Source organism: Plectropomus leopardus, chromosome 8, assembly GCF_008729295.1.
Source record: "Plectropomus leopardus isolate mb chromosome 8, YSFRI_Pleo_2.0, whole genome shotgun sequence".
NCBI lineage: Eukaryota > Metazoa > Chordata > Actinopteri > Perciformes > Serranidae > Plectropomus > Plectropomus leopardus.
Window position 1 is genome coordinate 30,049,168 of NC_056470.1, and position 19,388 is coordinate 30,068,555.

At 38.1% G+C, this 19,388-nt stretch overlaps 1 protein-coding gene across 1 annotated transcript in view; it reads right to left on the reverse strand.

The window, feature by feature from the left end:
- Positions 1-4,407, reverse strand: part of LOC121946492 (transmembrane and death domain protein 1-like) — a 61,812-nt gene extending 57,405 nt beyond the window's left edge. The window contains 3 exon segments of the mRNA XM_042491074.1: positions 4,044-4,130; positions 4,219-4,308; positions 4,366-4,407. Of these exon segments, the coding sequence (XP_042347008.1) occupies positions 4,044-4,130; positions 4,219-4,308; positions 4,366-4,407 (219 nt within the window).
- Between the last annotated feature and the right edge of the window lie 14,981 nt (positions 4,408-19,388).

The window sequence follows — 19,388 nt, forward strand, 5'->3', positions numbered from 1 at the left end:
GAAAATGAAACTAAATGGTGCCACAAGTCAAACTGCGACTTTTGCGACATGTGAAATCATCTTTTAAATTGACAGACATACTGTATGTGGCACAATTCAAACAGGACCACATAATTTTACATTGACATAAACTGTATAGAGGAAACCAGAGGGGGGGGGGACTTGCCTCTCTTTAAAAGGCAATGCTTTTTGTTAGTTGGTCAACCGCTTTGATCCAGACTGAAATATCTCAGCAATCGCTGGATGAGCTTCTAGGAAATTTTGTACAAACATTCAGAATGAATTCTATTGACTCAGGTCCTGCTTGTGTGGGTTTTTTGTTGTTGTTTTTTTAATCTTAGAATGAGCCTTTTATATTAACATACAGAGTGAGCCCTCTTCCACCAACAAATCAAACACTGGCTCTGAATAGAGCCATTTGCTTTATTGCATTTTTGCATTTTTGCATTTTTGCATTTTTGCATTTTTGCATTCTTTCATTATTGCATGTATGCATGTTTGTGTCGGCCACCGCAGTTCTCCTACACGCTTGGCACATTAAAGAAGTTTCAGTTCTGCAACCTCACCGCAACATGTCATTAAGTCTTACACACTGGAACTTTAAGCTTATATGGTGAACAGGATAAACATTAACGATGCAAAACATAAACATGTTAGTGTTGTAACTGTGAGCATATTAGCATGACATAAGAAAGTACCTCCAAGCAGCGTTCTGCAGTCTCAGTACAGTCTCATAGAAATGCCTGCATGGCTGTCGACTCAGTCAACAGTGAAGCACAACAGCTTCCATTTTATCTGAAAACCATGAAAATCGTAAGACTTGGAGATGTAATGTTTCCATCTTTCAACTGTAATGTATATATAAATAAGTTTAACAGATAAATGTTTGGGGTATTTTGAAAAGACATCACAAGGATGAGTAATAATATGTAATATAAATCAGACACTACCTAATCCACAAATGGAGCACGCATCTCTTCTCTTTGCTTTATTATGTAAAAAGCCCTCTGCAAACAAACTGAACAGTCATTTGTTCAGTTTGGGGTTGGCTCCAATAAGACCATTTATCCCCTCTCATTATCTAAGGCATCCTCTCTCACTGACAGGGAAGGCAAGGACAAACGTTCACCTTCGCTACTCTGCTTGATCTAGTTTTTCTCTTAGGTTGACAGAGATTGCTGAAGCAGGACAGACTGGATTTTCTTCGCAGCATTTCTTTATAATCCCACTTTGAAACATCCAGGATGATGAATCGGACTCTTCTTTGAAAGCAGGACTACAGGTTCTTGCCTCAATAATTTATTTTAAAGATAATAATTCATATTCTGATATGAGTGATTTTTTGGCTGTACATTCATCTTGAAGTTCAGGTTTTTACTGAACCTTTGCTGCAATTTGGCCTCAAGATGCTGTAGTTATATGGACTACATATTACAGTTGGAAAAGAAAAAAATAGCTTTTTTTTTAAAGTTTTTTTTGTGGTTGTGTAACTGTACTAATAGGAATTATTTGGACTGCATTCCAAAACACAGTATTAGAGTATTAATCAACAAAATCTAATCCAACGGCTTGTATGATACCATGCACATTCAATGGTTTGTATAATATCAAAAAGTCAAAAGTTTTTGGTTTACTAAAAGTATCATGGTTGGACAAGTACCAAGGACAAACTACTGAATGCAAAGTAACGTACTCAAGGTAAAATTATATATTTATTGTAAAATGAAATAGGTTGGGTTTAAAGCAATAGTTGTGGATTTTTGAAGTGAGGCTGTATGAGATACTTATGTGTAGTCAGTGTATTACAGCATTTTTTTTATTATAGCAGCAGGCGGTTGGCATGCTCATGGTTTGCAGAAACAGACGGGATGTGCACCTCACCTTTTCCCGTGGCACTACATTTCTCGTCCGCCGCTGCTCAGTTGTGTGGGTCAGAAAGTGCTCTTAGCAGCTGTTATGCGATCTGATTGAAACAAAACATCATGTTGAAAACACATACAGCATCCACTTAGATGGTAAGCCTCTTTTAAAGTGGCCAAAACACATTTTGATGTCAACCCCTCGATACAGAACGATAATGCTGCGCACCCTGTCTGTTTCTGCAAACCGGGAGCGTGTCGACCGCCAGCTACTGGATGTAATACACTAACTATGGATAAGTATCTCATACAGCCCCACCTCAAAAATCCACAACTATCACTCAGTAAAGTTATAGATTTAGGATAGTAAAGATGCATAGTTTAGGTTTAGGAAACACGGTTGGGGGGGTCAGAATATGTACTTAAAATAAAATTAGATACTTAACATAAAGTTACGTATTTGACATACATACATACATACATACATTTACATAGGCTAGAGTTAAGTTAAGTTAGTTTAGGTATAAAATGTGTACTAAACGTAAAGTTTCACACTTTACATAAAGTTACATATCTAATATAAAATTGCATAGGTTAGGTTTAAGTTACGTAGGTCGGATTAGGGAAAAGAGAAGTGGCTTGGAATCCTCATGTTACCTAATTAAAATATCATGTAAAAAAACATGGTTAGGCATAGTCATGTTACGAACTTACAACCTACGTACTTAAAATTGTAGAATAGGTTTAAGTAAATTTAGTAAATTTAGTTTTAGGAAAGTAAAGTTGTTTAGGTTGGATTTCAGAAAAGATCCATGGCTAGGTGTCATTACAATACGCACTTACCTTAAGTTACGTACTTAACATAAAATTACATACATTATATTACATATTACATAGGCTGGGTAAGTAATTTTAAGTATGTTGGGTTTAGGATAATGAAGTTACAGAGGTTACTTAATGCAGATTCACATATTTAATATAAAATTACATAGGTTAGTTTTAAGTAAAGTTGCGTATATTAGGTTTAGAAAAAGAGAAGTGGTTGGGCATCGTCATGTTACAACATAAAGTTATACACTTAATGTTACGTATATAAAGTTACATAGGTTGGTAAAGTTACATAAATCAGGTTTAACAAACATGGTTGGATGTTGTCACGTTACTAACTTAACGAAACATTAGGTACCTAACATTATGTAGATTAGGTTTAAATAAAGTTCCAAAAGTTAGGTCTTGGAAAGTAAAGTTACATATGTAAGGTTTAGGAAAAAATCAGGTTGGATGTCGTTATGTTAAGTTCAATAGAGAGTCCTGTCAAATGTACTACTTCACTCTTTATACTTAGTTACTTCCTTCTTTACTCCCGTCAACAACTGGTCACGTGATTGTATTCTTCCCGATTACATATATTTAATTTTTGGTGCATTAATTTTTATTAATTTTCTTGAAGTATGAACAGTGCATTAAAACAGTCAGCACTAATGAAAAGATGCATTATACGGGACATCTTTAAAACCCATTAGATTTCAGGGTATATCCACGCTGCCAGTGTTCTCCTTCACCTCTCTCTCTCTTTGTCTTGCATGCATGTGTGTGCTGCATATTGTATCAAGTCCAGCTATTGTGCTTTTACTGGTATTTTATCTTTCTCCTTACAGGAACTGAGCCCTAAATGGACTTCTAAGAATATGTTATTTTGGCCGTCCAGCCTCTTAAGTAGATTGACTTGTGGCTATTATAGAAAAAATAGCAAGGGCTTTCTGTAATAGTCCTTTAAGAAGCCATTAGGGAGTCAACAGTAATAAATTATGAACAATACTGTAATGAGCTTGCAAGAGAGGAGCCCCATAGAACTTATTAATGATGACTGGCCACAGACACTTAATTTAAAGCATTAACTCTGATTCATTTGTTAATATTTATCAGAATGGGGGAGCGAATGAAAAATGACTTGAAGGAGCCGAAATGTTATTAAGCTCGGAGCTGAAATTACTTCTGCTGCCTTTTCACAGCACGGGCAACTCTGAGTCCACAACTCCCCTGCTCGAGTGCCAGCAGGAGTTCGACCTTATCCACAGCTTGGTATTGTACATGTGCTACCGTGAGGCTGAGGGAGAAAATGAGAGCAAAAGAGAGTGAAATAGAACGAAAATGTCTCCAAGGGTCTGAGCGTGACTTCACAACCTTGGCGAGGGGTAGAAGGCCGCAGAGGCGACCTTTGGACAGCCCGGGGTCGGGCAGACGTCCCGGCACCTCCAGCACTTCCAGCACCTACACATTCAAATCGTTTATGGAGCGTGGAGTAAGGAACAGGGAGGAGGCGGGTGACGGAGATAAACAGTAGGGGTCACAGTCTTACTCCCTTCTCTGGTGGCTCATCTCCCCGCGTCTGTGTGTACCGCCGGGTGACCAGCCTGCCCCCGCTCTCCCTGCCGCTTTGTCCCTGCAGCTGTCAGTGACAGGGCCTGGAGAGAGGGGCGGGGGAAAAGTCACTCCCATCTGGTACAGTCGGATCAGCGTGGTCTGAGATGGGGGCGTTGGGGGTCATGTGTCCCTCTGCATCAGTGACAAGACCGGTCTGCCGATGATGACACTCTATCCACTGGGGATAGATGGTTGTTTGCTAAATAGAAATGGGGCTTTCCTTTTTGGGGTATTTATTTTGCTCACATAACAATGATGTTCCTGAATTAATTCAGTAACGCAATTCACCCTTGATAACAACAGAAATTGTCATAGGTGTAGATTTCAGGGGGACACAGGGTACATGACCTGCTAAATATTTAGAACATGTGCATTTTTGCCCCAATAAAAACATGCAAGTAGCAGAGGACTTTTAAGTTTGACAATATTAAAGACATTTACACCGTAACTTGACGCACAAAATGGATATTAAGTGTCTGATATTTGAAATTTTCTAGTGGAGGACACCCAAACCCAGCGTCTCAAATGTGCCCCCCAATCATTAAAATGAAACCAACACCCTCTGGGATTACCCTACTGGTTAGAAGAGGTTAGAGCACCACAGGGTTAACTGGTAAAATGGTTGCTTACTTGTCACTTAAAATGATGAATTTTAAGGTATCCTGGCTGTCACTGCAAAAATCCTTGTTTTCGTATCCTTATTGAGAATCAAAATAGCGACTCTTAAAGGTTACGGCTGCATATGTATTTATTTGTTATTAGATCTTTAAACCCACTATGTAAACTTTTTCCCCACAATAATTTGCTGTGAACTTCACTTTTGTACTTGTGAAAGGTTCAAGTAGGGCAGATTTATTTAAGCTAAATTACTATTGTATCTGTATATTTTTACTTCTTACTTAGGGAGCCAAAATGACCTGGACCAGCTGGAAGAAACTACTCAGGCAGCTGTTGATGATGAATGGTGCTCCAGAACCTCGCTAAACAAACAAGCACGATTTTGGCAGCCGCCACCGTCACCAATGGGTAATGCTTCTATTTTTGTCTGTTTTTATTCAAAGTATCTTTATACAATGGTTTGTATTTTCCAGAAATCACGGTATAGGTGTCCTCTCTGATAAAAGTCCAAAAAAGCCCCAAAAATGATCGAAAAAAAAAAGTTGACTTGGTTCCACATGTGACAACAGAGCTTGTCTCCTGAGGGAAAGTCCTGTGTTTGTTTGACCAATAGGCCACCCAACGTGCCTCCGTACACGGTCTTTCACTGTTTATACTGCTTCCTTTTTCACTCCAGTAGGTGCATTTGTCACCTGAACGCAACCTTCGCTTTTCATAGGTTTACGTACAAACAGTGCATAAGAACTTCCTGTTTAGATACTACCAGTAAATTAGCATTATTGCCAACTCCAGCATGCTTACATATTCTATTTTCATACATGATGTTCATTAGCCTGCTCTGTCCCTTAACAATTAAAAATTAAGTTATTAAAAAAAACTAAATATCTCTTGCAGGCATTTTTGTATGTCTTACTCTGATCTGATGTCTTTATCAGACCAGCGGAAACACTGCAAATTCCAGACAATGTTTTCTTCTTAGACCAGTCACACTTCAATAGGCGTTTCTAGCCAATATTTCTGATTTCCATCGCTAGCTGTGATTTTTTTGGTCATTTTACATCACCCGCTCATCCATCTCAGTGCACTGTCTGTGGACCTTCATGCTTTTTTTCACCAACACAGAAAAAATGTTCTGCAAGCGATGCATTCTGCCAGGAAAATTCCCCCTGCCTACTTTTGGAGATAATGGATGGGATGTGTTTGTTTTCTGTAAAAAGTACAACAAGCCAACCGTAAATAAAACTCTTCTGAAACCACTTTCGATGGAAGAGCAGAGAAGATAAATTAATAGAGCAGCGTCAGTATTTGTTAGTTATAATATACTGTATGTAATAGAGTCCTCCAGCACAAACTCCTTTCTTTTATATAGTAACAAAAAAAGAATATACATTTTGCAGCCACATAATATTTCAGATGTGATGACAGCCTTCCTTGATAAATACACTCTAGGTCAAAAAAGTCACTATCTACTGAAAGTCAAAGTGCATCATTACTGGGTGTGTTTTGTAAATGACTGCAGAATTTGAGAAAACTATATTATTGCAGCGCTCTCATAGAGCATCTTAGAGGCTGTCTTTGTGATGTCTTTTCGGTGTGTTTGAGGTCTAATGACTGTGGAGGTAAAAACAGTCTGGTCAGCACTCCTTTGTACTTCAAACAGCTATTGTATAGCTTTGATATATGTTTAGGGTCACTGTCCAGTGGAAATTACCTTCTCTTCTAAGGCAAACTTTAGAGGCCAAAAAGTTGCTGATATATTTCAGCCCAGTCACCAGAAGAAAATGTTGGCATTGTACTTTTCTGCAAACTACAGATACGTTCCGTTTCGTATCTTTCAAATAAAAGTGACAAAGTATGTCAAATGAATTTGTCATTGAAAGGTTTACAAACAACAAAACCGGTTGTTTTTACGGAGATATTGTTGTGTTTTCAGCTGGGATAATGCTACAAATAGCAGCTGTCTTTTACAGGGCTGTCGCTGTGTTTGCTGGCAGGATAGTGGCACAAAAAGTGTTTATTTTACCCAGATGTTGCTGCATTTTCAGCCAAAGTAGTGCCACAAAACCATGTGATTTTGCAGAAACATTGCTGCATTTCCAGTCGTGATAGTGCCATCAAAAGCGGTTGTTTTTTACACAGACACTGCTGTGTTTCCAGCCAAAATAGTGCCATGAAAATCAATTGTTTTTTTAATGAAACATTGCTTGATTCCTGCCAGGAAAGTGCCATAAAAATGTGTAATTTTTACCAAGATACTACTGCATTGCCAGTTGTCATAGTGCCATGAAAAGTGGTTGTTTCTTAACCAAGATGTCAGTGCAGCTCCAGGCAATATAGTGCCACAGTCTTTTTTTTTTTTTTACATTGCTGTGTTTCCAGTTGACATAATACCATATAAAGCATTTCTTTTTTACCGAGAAATTGCTGCATTTTCTGCAGGGATAGCACCCTGACAAGTGTTTGTTTTTTATGGAGACAGAGGGAATTGTGCCACCAAAACCAGGTTTCTCTTGCGAAAACATGATAGTTTCCTAGACCATTATCTTTTCCTTACCACCATGTTTTTGTGCCTAAACGTAACCACATGTTAAACACAGTGTTGTTGAAATGTATTTGCTACGTAATATACAAATGTAACAAATTCATGGTTTGCCGAAACTTACATTGTGATAAGAATATTATCCAAAAATTTGTTTTGAAAAAGGGGGGGATTACTAGAAAATTATCCAAAAATAGGGACAATAAGTGTATATTTAAAATATATTATAGAAAAAAACATATAATAAAATACTTACAGTTTTTTCAGCATATTTTTAGTTCATTTTTGTTTGGTTGTTTTTTTTTTGTGCCTTTATTTTATTATATATTTTTGCTAATTTTCAGGTAATTATCTTGTTACATTTTTACTTTTTTTTTTTGCAAATTTTTGGGCCATGTCTTGGTAAGTTGCTCTTTGCCTTCTCTCCATGTTTTCAAAAGGAATCAAACCAATGTGCTCAGGTTTCAAAGGGTTAAACTGAATATTTCCACATTGTGACAGCAGCCATCCATTTTTTTAAACTAACTGGATTAATGTGGCTATCATAATTATCGCTGGGATTTGTAATTATTAAATGACAGCTCTCTGCGGATTAATTTGGGGGATGAAAAGTCAGACTATAAGAGCTATATAACTTGTCAAAAAAAAAAAAAAAATAGAGACACTGATATTCAGCCCCCCCCCCCTTCCTTTTTTTTTTAACAACACCCGGTTCATATTTGCCCTTCTCTCCTGGTTGACTTTACCTCCATGTCTAATCCCCTTTCCTTTGGTGATGAGCCAGTCAGTAATTGCTTGATGAGCAGTCAGGGAACATGAGCTACAATTCCACCTTGTTTCCAGAGTGATCCTAGTGTGAAGGGCACAGACAGAACCTATAAGGTGACTTAAATTACTAATTATGCCTCGTGCTTGTTAGCTGGAGGGTCAGTGGACCATGCCAGCTGTCCTGCCCTCTGCCCCCCAGACTACCTCAGCTGTTAATCACAATGTCACAGAGGCTGATTACTTGGCAGGACTCTGCTTCCAATTTTCATTTGAAAGGAAATGGAATTACAGGAGAATGTCCACTTTAATGACTAATGTATTAATCATAGGAGAAGAAGGATTTATTTGCAGTATAAATATCATTAGGGGTCACTCACTCAGGCAAACTTTAAATCAGTTACCCAGCATCTATCCAATAATATGCTGAAAAATGTCCCTGAATCTCTATTTCCAAGAGTTTAAAAAAAGTAACTCCATAAGTACTTGATGACAGTGGTTTCTCAGTGCCATTTCAAATACATGTCTAACTTCCCTTCACGGCCACTCTAGTAAATCAAAGTGAATAACAGTGATGAAAGTGAACAAATGAAATCAAATAAAACAGGGTCACACATCACTGGAAGGGCAACAAATGGGCACTGAAATGGAAGTAATTTTTTTCCCTTGTGTCTCAACAAAAAACGGGAAAAAAAGCCATCAGCTCTGGTCAAAAAGCAAGTTGTCATTTTGCCTAAAGCACCGCTAACCGCATCAACAAAAATATAGGTCTGCTGTAGAACTTTATATGACAGAGGAGGGTCACTCATTTTAATGTAGAAGGACAGTTCTTTTGTGAAAAAGCGCTGAGCGATTCGAGAAAAAAAAAAAAAAACTCAGGCGAGGTAAAAGTGGTTTGAATAACCTGAATCTTATTCAGTTTGATTTGTTTCTTTTCTGCAGCGGCAGAGGTATTTCAGAAGGTAGGGGACCAGGTAGTCCTGGATTTGATCTGCTGCCTATGGAAGAATATTCTCTAAAATGTTTGCATTTATACATTTTTAATCTAATGTTTATTCCATAGAGATTACACTGCTAGAGTTAAATTGAATTGAATAGGATTATCTTGATAAAGAAAAAAACTCTTACTTATACACATCCCCCTGTCACTGCTTAATAGTACCTTGATCTTGTAAAAATGTATATCTGCATGCAATTTTTTTATGATAATATGTCCGTTTTTACTATTTCTACAAATGATAGCATTATTATTATAAATTTGTTATTCTTTTTTATTTATGTGTTTTTATTATTATTATTATTATTATTATTATTATTATTATTATTATTATCTCATTTTTTCTAATTTCCTTCATGTGTACAGCTTAAATGTTTTTTTTAATTAATGTCCCTCTTTTCTTTGCATAAATACTTTAAGTGCACATCTGCAAATTATTGTAATGTTACTCTACATTAGTCTCAATTTAAAAAAAAGTAACATAAATGAATTTATTATATTTTTTGTTTTGTTTTTTCTACAGATAACATCAATAGTTTCTAATGTGAGGATGAGGCCAGCCTAAAGAAAATGCCCCCCCGCTGCTCCAAATAACCATTTCTGACAGTTGTGAAGAACTAGCATTTTAATATGGAGCAAAATCATAGCAATTGAATCCATGGAACCCACTGAGGAAATGACTTGTCCAAACAGAGCGGCTGTCTCTTAGCGTGCTGATGTCATTGCAGTCTTCTGCTTGTCTAAGTGTGCACACATTTTTTCTTTTTATTGCTTAGATATTATGAAATCATTTCAGCACAATTAGTACGTCGTTTTTAGAATTCAGATGGTATACAGGCAGTGTTAATGAAAATCTGAGAGTGCAAAAATCAACATCTCGCCAGTGTTTATGTAAGCTTATTCCCATCAGAGTTTATTTAACACTTCTGACAGTTTCGAACAGCTGCCCCAGAACCACATCTGCTCTGAGCGGACAAACAACTCCCCAGTCAACTCAAAATATGTAATGACTGAAAAAATATTCCCAACTGAAGAAAAAACAACAGGAAATGTCAGAAATGTAACTAATCTGAGAAATATTAAAATATTATATGTAAATAAATAATCATTATAATTGGGGAAACATGGTCCTTGCTCACATTTTTTTTTCTCATGTTTGTCTCACAGAAGGAAATCCTCCCGGGCCGCTGCCCTGGAGAACACATGGATGTACCGTTTGTCCGCCCTGGCAAGCAGCTTTCTCTGGGGGGGTATGAAACATGCTGGAGCCCATTAAGAGTCAATGGCCACCATGTTAAGCACGGGGAATGTGGCCTCACCTCTTCTCTAATGATGTAAATGCTCGCTGACAGCATCCCTGCACACAGCCTGCATGATGAATCACACGCACCGGGTAAACAGTAAGTATTACCTGTCTCACTGTTGACGTACAATTACATGTATGTGAGTGCCTGCGGAAATGTGCAGACTAATGTTGTAACAGCCCGTATTTTTTCATTCTGCAGCGAGCGGACAGTAATAATGCAATAATGTTGTTTGCTGTATTTTTGAGGAAACTTTTGGAGCATGCTGACTTTTTCCTTTTGCTTCACTTATCAGCAAACTCAGCGACAGTGCAACCACAAAAATAAGCTTTAGTGCATGTTGTTATATGTTATAGTGTGAGTGTTTTTTCTTTTTTCCAACCTACCTCTATCAATCCAATTGCCAGTTAAAATGTTGGCATTGTACGATTTTCCAAACCACAGATATGTTACTTTTGATATTATTTGTTATTTGTTGACACTTTATGTTTCAAACACTAGGCTTAATTTGTGTGTTAGGGTACAAAAACGACTTGGTAATATAAGAAAAGATCATGTTTTGGCTTAAAATACCAATATTTGCTAGTTGAAAAGCTGCTAGAAAAGTGATGACTGGTTCTCAAAAACATTTATGTTCAACGCCACAAAAGCCACTGGAAAAGCACTGATGGGTCGCCTAAAAACACCTACATTTGCGTAACATAAGCCACTGGAAAGTGGCAACAGATCACAACTGGCTCCCAGGTTCAGCTGCACAAAGATTGCTGGAAAAGTGGTGCTGGGTCGCTAAAAGACACCCACATTCAATGCCGCAAAAGCCGCTGGAAAAGCGGCAACAGGCCATGATTTGTGACAACAAAAAAAACCCAATCACGTTGTTTTATGTTTTTCTAGGAAAGCGGTCTGCAGCTTGGCAGCTCTCTCTTAATCCACTGTCCCCTTCACCTCCCCATGACAAAGTCAGCTCATATACTTTGTAACCTCAGAAATATTGATATGATATGTATGAAATGTACAAATGTACTACAACAATGGTTTGCAAAAATATAAGAGGCCAACATTTTGTTCTGGTGATTGGGCTGCCTCCACTCTCCATTCCCATTATTTTCCACACAGATTCCACTTAATTTCTAAAGTTTCTTTTGTCTTATCTGCACACTGACTGACATGCGGCCCTGACAGGTTGTATATGAGTCATCTGTGAGAGAAACAGGAGCGATGGCAGTGGCTGCAGGCCATGCCCCTTTGGGAAGCTCAAACCCTCCACACATTCAGACTGCATTTCTCTCTCCTCCCCTCACCATACCTCCCCCTCCGCCCCTGCAGGCCTGGCACATGTGTGACATATAATTGATTCATTAATAATGTGAACAGATGTTTCTGGTCCAGTGTGGCATCCTGCCAGCTTGCCAGCGCACTATTTTACTGCCACAGAGTGCCAGACTGCATCCCATTAAATGTGCATTGACACAGAATGGAAGGTGATGTATTTTTTGATCCTTAAGAGAATGGAGGGAGAGAATTACATACGTTATTTACTGTACAATTTATGCATGAGCATGTCAGGGAAATACCAACAAATAATGCTTTGTCTTAGCACTCATGGAAATTGGCAATGTCTGAGCATAGCAATGCCATGTTTTGACCCTGATCTGCCTCTAAGCAGGCGTTTCTTTATGTGACACACAAGCTCTAATGAAGAGATACTCAACTTTCTTTGCTTTCTTTACTTTTTCAAAATGACAGGATGCCAGGAGCCAGTCGCAGCAGCCCCATACATGTTTCTATGATTTTAGGACATTTCTCAGATTTTAGGATGTCTCTAGGATTTTAGGACGATACTGCAGTTTTAGGACATTTCTATGATTTTAGGCAATTCTATGATTTTAGGACATTTCTATGATTTTGGACATTTCTTGGATTTAAGGACATTTCTATGATTTGGAGCAACTCCAGGGTGACCTTTCTAGGATTTTAGGATATGATTTTAGGACATTCCTAGGATTTAAGGACATTTAGGATTTCAGGACATTTCTAAGATTTTAGGATGTTTCTAGGATTTTCTGACATTAGGGACCTATCCTCCAACAGCACTTTTTTCAAAAAAGAAGCTCTATTTTTTCATGTTGTTTTATGCACTCTGGAACCTCATGTATGCAAAAAGTACAAAACCTTTCGGGGGTCAGATTTGGTCGACGGGCCTTAAGTTGAATAGCACTGCTCTAATGATACTCCAATTTGTATTGTAGAGAAACTCGAGTGTGGTTTGTTTGTCCATTTCGCAAAAGAGCTGTTTATACTCAAGCATAACAGCTCCCAGATTAGTTACATGGTAACAATAAGAGGTCCCAAAAGTGACTTTATTATGTTAGATATTGCACAGTAGATATCAGTGGATGTGAGTTAATTTGTGTTTGTGTGGGCATTTCCATTTGCGTGGAGTGACCATCATCATTATCACCTCCTGCTGCTGAGACCCACTGGCCTGTCACACCTGGTCAGGCTCCAGTCAGACTCTTGCTGGTAGAATATCAGATCGCTGTTAATCAGAGGAGGCTGAGTTTGAGAGAAAACACAGTTTCAGCGGGAAGTAAAACAAAATGTCATCTCTGCCATGGTGGCAACACAGCGCACTCATATCTTATCATCAGGCAATTGTGCATGCAGAGAATATGAGTTTTCACCACTCTGGAAGGATAATAAGTATTGTAGCCGAGATGTGGGGGCTTTTGTTCTAATGAGATGGAAAGGAGAGGCTTTAGAGCTCATGGTGAAGGTCTAATTAATCACTCTCTGTGGCAGTTTCCCACAGCTATCCATTAGGGTTTCATTCAACAAGTCACCGGAGCTTCAATCTCACTTTCATTGTTGGAAATAGCTCCATAATAATAACATGATTGCGGATTGATCACTGGAAGGCTCTGAAGGGAAATGCATGTGGTGAGGAATAATGATGCCCTGCATATATCTGTGCGGATAGCCCTCAACAAAAGGATTTTATACAAATTCAGGATTCATAACCAATTCGAAATTGTTCCAAATCAATTATGTTTTTCCATCAACTTGAAACAGCTTGACAGCCGCCACAAAGCATTTTCACAAGGCTTACTCATACTGAGCATGTGAAGCACCAGGAGAGCATCAATTTTTGTTTGAGGTGAGAACTGCTGCTGGGAGCTATCTGGGCCTTCAACATAAAGTCTGAGCTCCCTGTGGCCAATATAGCACACTCCGGATGAGAGCCGTCTGCTATGGATTAAAGACGAGTAATACAGTCTGTTAACATCCGCTGCCCTGCGAGGTCTCACCATGATGTCTGGGTATGGAGCCTAAGGGTTCAAGGAAAGCTAAATATCTAGACATGTAGATATTTTAAATGATGGCTTATTTCTTCTAATTTAGTTTCTGTCCGATTCAACACAGCAGTTTTTAGATATCTTGCAACAATGAACCAAAAAATTGGTTAAACCTACGCATAACATATCTGCATATCTGTCTGGGCTTTCCTCATCCATCTCTTTGGCATCTGGGTTGTACTGGTAACAATAATGAATTTACACACACAATTTATACGATTAAATATTCTTTGACGTGATTACTGAAACTGCACACATGCTAAAATTATTTACAGAACTATGGATTATTGAATTATTTAACTAAGAACTGCGATTTCTCCTGAAAGATTTAAAAGTCTAGAATCTATAAGTAATGCAGAGCAGGAGTTACATTAAAAAATGTTGAAGATACAACTTGATAAGGGTCAACAAAGGACAGATCAACAAGACTGCAATAGGAGTCGGCAGCGACGCTGTCAGCTTTATGAGGCTGTACTGAATCACAGCAGTGCTAACATGCTAATGTTTATCAGATACGCTGTACATGGGTATGTTTGAAAATGTAGGTTTTTCTATGCATTTTGGCAATTCTTCCGCATGCATACTGTGTTTTAGGTCACTGAAAAGTGACCTCGTTGTAAATCTCTCTCTAGGGTGAAGAGTTTTTTGAGATTTTTTGGCTTGTGACGTCAGACTGTGCACCTTTATCTCCTTTGTGAGGCGACATGGTTTGCAAAGGCTGATGTGTCCAATATAGTGCCAACTTTAACATGCCTAAAAGTTTTTACATGTTTACACAGTAATGTTCAGTTACTGTTCCACTATATTATGGAACAGAGGCGTCAGAATGCAGTCAGTACTCCTGGTTTCTGATTTGCCAACATATTCTTACTTGCATCGCTTTAAGGTTACGGTTATACCACTGCCTGTTGGTGTGGCATCCTCCTCTTGATAGAGCCTGAGTTATGTTTATTGTGTTAAAAGATTTTTCATATCAGTGCTTTTGAGGATGGGGATTTTCTTTAGAACAAAGGAAGGAAAAAACCTGTGTGACAGTGGCTTCATGTGGTTACAACTGTAACGCCACCACAATACTAACAACAATGTAATTCTCAAATTAGGCTGTGGCTGTGGAAATGTGGATACACAGAAACCATGCAGCTAATTATACTCTTATGGCCATAATACATATGCACCAAAATGCACCACAGAGCGCCACAGGAAATCATTCCTGCCCGTGGCCATCAGACTGTACAACTCCTCACTCTGAATGTCAGACACTCTGTGTCAATTAGTCTACTCTGGACTCTATAATGTGCAAATAACTACTTTGATGTGCAATAATCCAGTGCAATAAGTAAATCCATGTGTAATATTCTATATTCAAATGTTGTTAATCAGTTGTTTTATTTATCACACGGTAGTAACATGAACAAATGTACATTTGTATTATACTATAGTGTTTAGATATATTTATTTTATATTAGTACTTATGTTTAAATTTTATTAATATTTCACACTTTCCTACTTCTTTTAAGACTTTAGAATGGGAGCATCTGTAACTAAAGGCAGTTTCCCCTCAGGGATCAATAAAGTATTTCTGATTCTGATTCTGATTCTGATTTTGCACAGTTAGTCTACTTTTTTTCCCCTGCGTTTGGCTCCATAGGCCTTTTACAACTAAAAACTGCATAGAACTGCATACAAAACGAGCACAATTCATTTAAAAATGATAGAAATTAAAATTACGTTGCACCAGAGGAAATGTGAAGCAGCAGAGCAACCTTGTGGAGAACAGGCAATTACATTGACTGCAATTAGAGGTAAATGCACAGCTTAGATGACAGGCACAGCCACATTTTGATGTAATGCTGATAGTTTTAGAAATATATAGTCATGGTAGTTGCACTTACAGATTTGCATATCAAAGAAGACTCGTCTGTTGACCTTGGCATAGGTCTGTGCTGTCCAACTGCCCTTAGAGTTATTACTATCCAGCTGTCTGAGCAGAATGCTGTCTTATGGACCAATTACATAAAAAACAGTAATCATTTTTATCTTTTGAAATTTTGCTGAATCAAAAAAAGAAAGCTGAATATTACATGTTTTTTCTCTGTTCCTAAAAACACTTCAAATCTGCTCTACCTGCTTTCTCCCTCAAACTAGATGTAGAAAATCAAAAAAATAACACAAGACTGTCATCAAGACGCTCTCTCCTTCAAACGCCCTCTACCTCACATCCTCCTGCGCTCAGTCTGGCTAAACGCTTGTGTCAGTAAAAGTTTGTGGCTTATTTTTGCAGCAGCTGGTGATTCGACCAGAAGCCACCCCTCAGGCTTAACACTGCAGGCCTCATTAATGCAAATCTAGCTTTAACAGACTGATGGGAAATTGGCTCCCTCCTCTCCACAGCGAGGCCGTTGAAAAGGCAGGAACAAGGTGAGAACACAGAGAGGTTAAGTAGCCCGGGCACAGGATTTTATGCCAAAGGTGTATATCAATCAACTTGTGCGCACAGAGAAATCAAAACCTGTGAAATAAGAAATATGGCGTTAAAAGTACATTTTCAAGAAAGTTTCTTGTATCGTAGGCAAACTTTTGAAATTAAATCATTCTTCCAGAATCTGAGAGTGAAGCAGAAACAATTAATGTGTCACTGCTCACAAGATCCCCGTGTTGTTGTCTTGGGTGGAAGAAGAATGGAGACAATAATCGTTTTAACAAAGGCAAGGGCGTCCAATGTTTCTGTGCTGCTAAAATTAGCAAATGTTAGTCACTGTGGCTGTTGTTTTTCATGCTTCTTGTCACTTCAAGGTTCTTGGATGCTGTCCTGTCATGCTATTCAGATGAAGCTCAGACTTGCCAATTAAATTGACATGGCCCAAGAGTTTCGCCATCAGTTTGAGTATTTTATAATGAGGACAAAACACGCATGTGCTGCCTGTTTATTTTAGCTATTCACTACAACAGTGGGCAAATGCTACTCCAATATAATGTGCAATGATGTTTTTTTTATTGCTGACATGTTTAAACAAAACAAATTCATTTAAAAGATGCAGAGAGAGTTTTGGAACACTGCTATTATGTGATTCTCAGGTTTCACTGCACGAGGTTTGATCTGAGATATTGCACGGTGTAATATCTTGTTTGCATACCATTAAAAAATGTCTGACTGTGTTAATAGTCGGCTTCATTGGTTACGCCCACCTTCGATAATTATTGCGATGTGATTGGCTGAAACGTGATGAATTTAGACAGACTGATATTGGCGGAAAATTAGATTGAGGACATGTTGTTCACGCTTACACAGGAAAATTACACTGGATAACAAAGCGTAAATTGTACTGCACTCTTAATGTTATAAGAGCACACATATTGTCTTGAACACTGCAGATAGATTCTGAATATTACAGAAAATGTGTTTTGTTTGTCACTTATCATAATAACACTGAAGCAATCAAACAACAGCATCATGTACAAGCAAGTGAAGTCTTGTCACTCATCTCCTGCAAGCGTGTCATGATGTTGCTTCAGGCTCTGCAGCATGCGTATGTACACACATTGTATTTTTTTAACACATGGATAAACTAGATCCCTTGGCATGTTTACGCAGGGCCGGGCGAAGCACATTCAGTGCCCTAGAGGAAAGCCCCCCACCACGGGAATTTTTTTTTTTTTTTTATATTTATTGTATTTATTTCAAGCTGCAACAAAAAACTAATGAGAAATCAATAGAAATAACCAACTTAGCTAACAAACAATAATAACTAACAAACAAAAAGAATGCAAATTTGCGAATTTTTATCTTTTTTGTCTTCTTTATCACATTTCTCTTACACTAATACTCTCACATACACTCTACTCATCAGTGATCTAGCATTTTCTGACTGTGATTATCACTAATTAGACTAGACAATATATAGAGGTGTATAGTTGTGGCAAATATCAAAGAACACTTTGAACACCAGCTTTCACAGAGAATTTCACTTACGCAATATATGTTCCACAAACTGCAAGAAACTAGTAGATTTAGAAAATGATTTCCAAAAAAGCTGGGCAAAATGTTTGGGGAAATATATTTATTATTATCATACCCATATATGTAATGCTATTTTCACAGAATTGCTACTATTTTATATCAGTTTTTTCAGCTTGTGTCCTTGGTTTCTTTTTTCTTTCTTTTTCTCCCCTTTATTGTTGTTTTGTTGTTGTTGTTGTTGGTGGTGATGGTGTTTTGCTACTTTCAAAGTAATTTTCTAATACTTATGCTCATTTCTTCTTGAATACACTCAGACTATTTTCCATGGTTTTGAAAGAAATCAATCCAATTTGCTAAGGTTTCAAGGGGTTAAATAGGTGAAATAGCGGCTCTAAACTGTGATCTGTGTAAAAAGGGCTACTGATGAACACATTAAGATGACCTGCATTACCAGGACTAGCTGTTGAACCCTACTACCAGCCTTTAGCATTATATCTTTGGATTTTTTATTTGCATTTTTTATTTTACTTTACATTTTTAAGGGGGTAGATTTTCCCCTAAGCAGTCAGGCAGTTGTCTATGTTGCCTATAAGACGATCCACCACTGTGCTTCAACAGTGATATTAAGTGTGGACCAGCAATCACATGATGTTAGGGGAGGAGACAGTCACTTGGCCAGCTCGTGTCCATCGGTCCCTGCCACGCTGTAATGAGGGGACGGAGCAGCACTGCAGGTTAACATTCTGCCCATCTCCTGGAGATACCATGTCAGTATAGATTAGGGGGGCTGAAGTAGCCCTGGAGGGAAGAAAAAAAAAACCTCTTCTGTCTTCAATTACAATAAGCAAACAGCTCCTGGAAATGAAAGGAAGAGAGGGAGGAGCATCGGGTCCAACCCACACAAGACAAAGTAAACATTATTAGCTTAATAACATTTTCAATTAGCTGTAAGTCACATAACCACAAGTTAATGGAACACGAGGCCCAAAATTAATTAGAAAAAATAATTTGTAATTACAACATGGTTTAAAGGCCCTCACAGGTCCCAACTTGAATGATGGTACAGAGAATTAGGCCTAATTCTCTGTCGTCATCCATGAAAACTGTGTGTGAAGATATTTCTCAGACTGTCCTCGTGCCATGCAGGACATCGTAAGATCAGGCTCTCTGTTAGATAATAGTCCCATTACCAGTTCTTCTTTTACTTCTACCAATATGTTATGGGCTATTACCACTGCCATATTGAAGATTGTGCCCCTGTGATATGTTTATGGCACGTTACAGTGCAGATACACTTGTCTGAACAATAACTGTCTCCCCTCTAGTGTTCAAAATGATAAAAGGAGATTGAAACTGTTTTATGATCTAAGAGGAGTCCAGGTGCTGTATCTGCGGCGTCACTTACCATCTGCCTCCACCAGCATCATCTGCTCCTTTGTTTCTGTGTTCAGTTCAATTAATTCTGGTATAGGATTTACATTTTAAAACTAATTTTAACATAAAAAAGGTAATACTTTTGATCATCAAGGCAAGATGTTTCCCTTTTTTTCACCATGAATGAGCTCTCC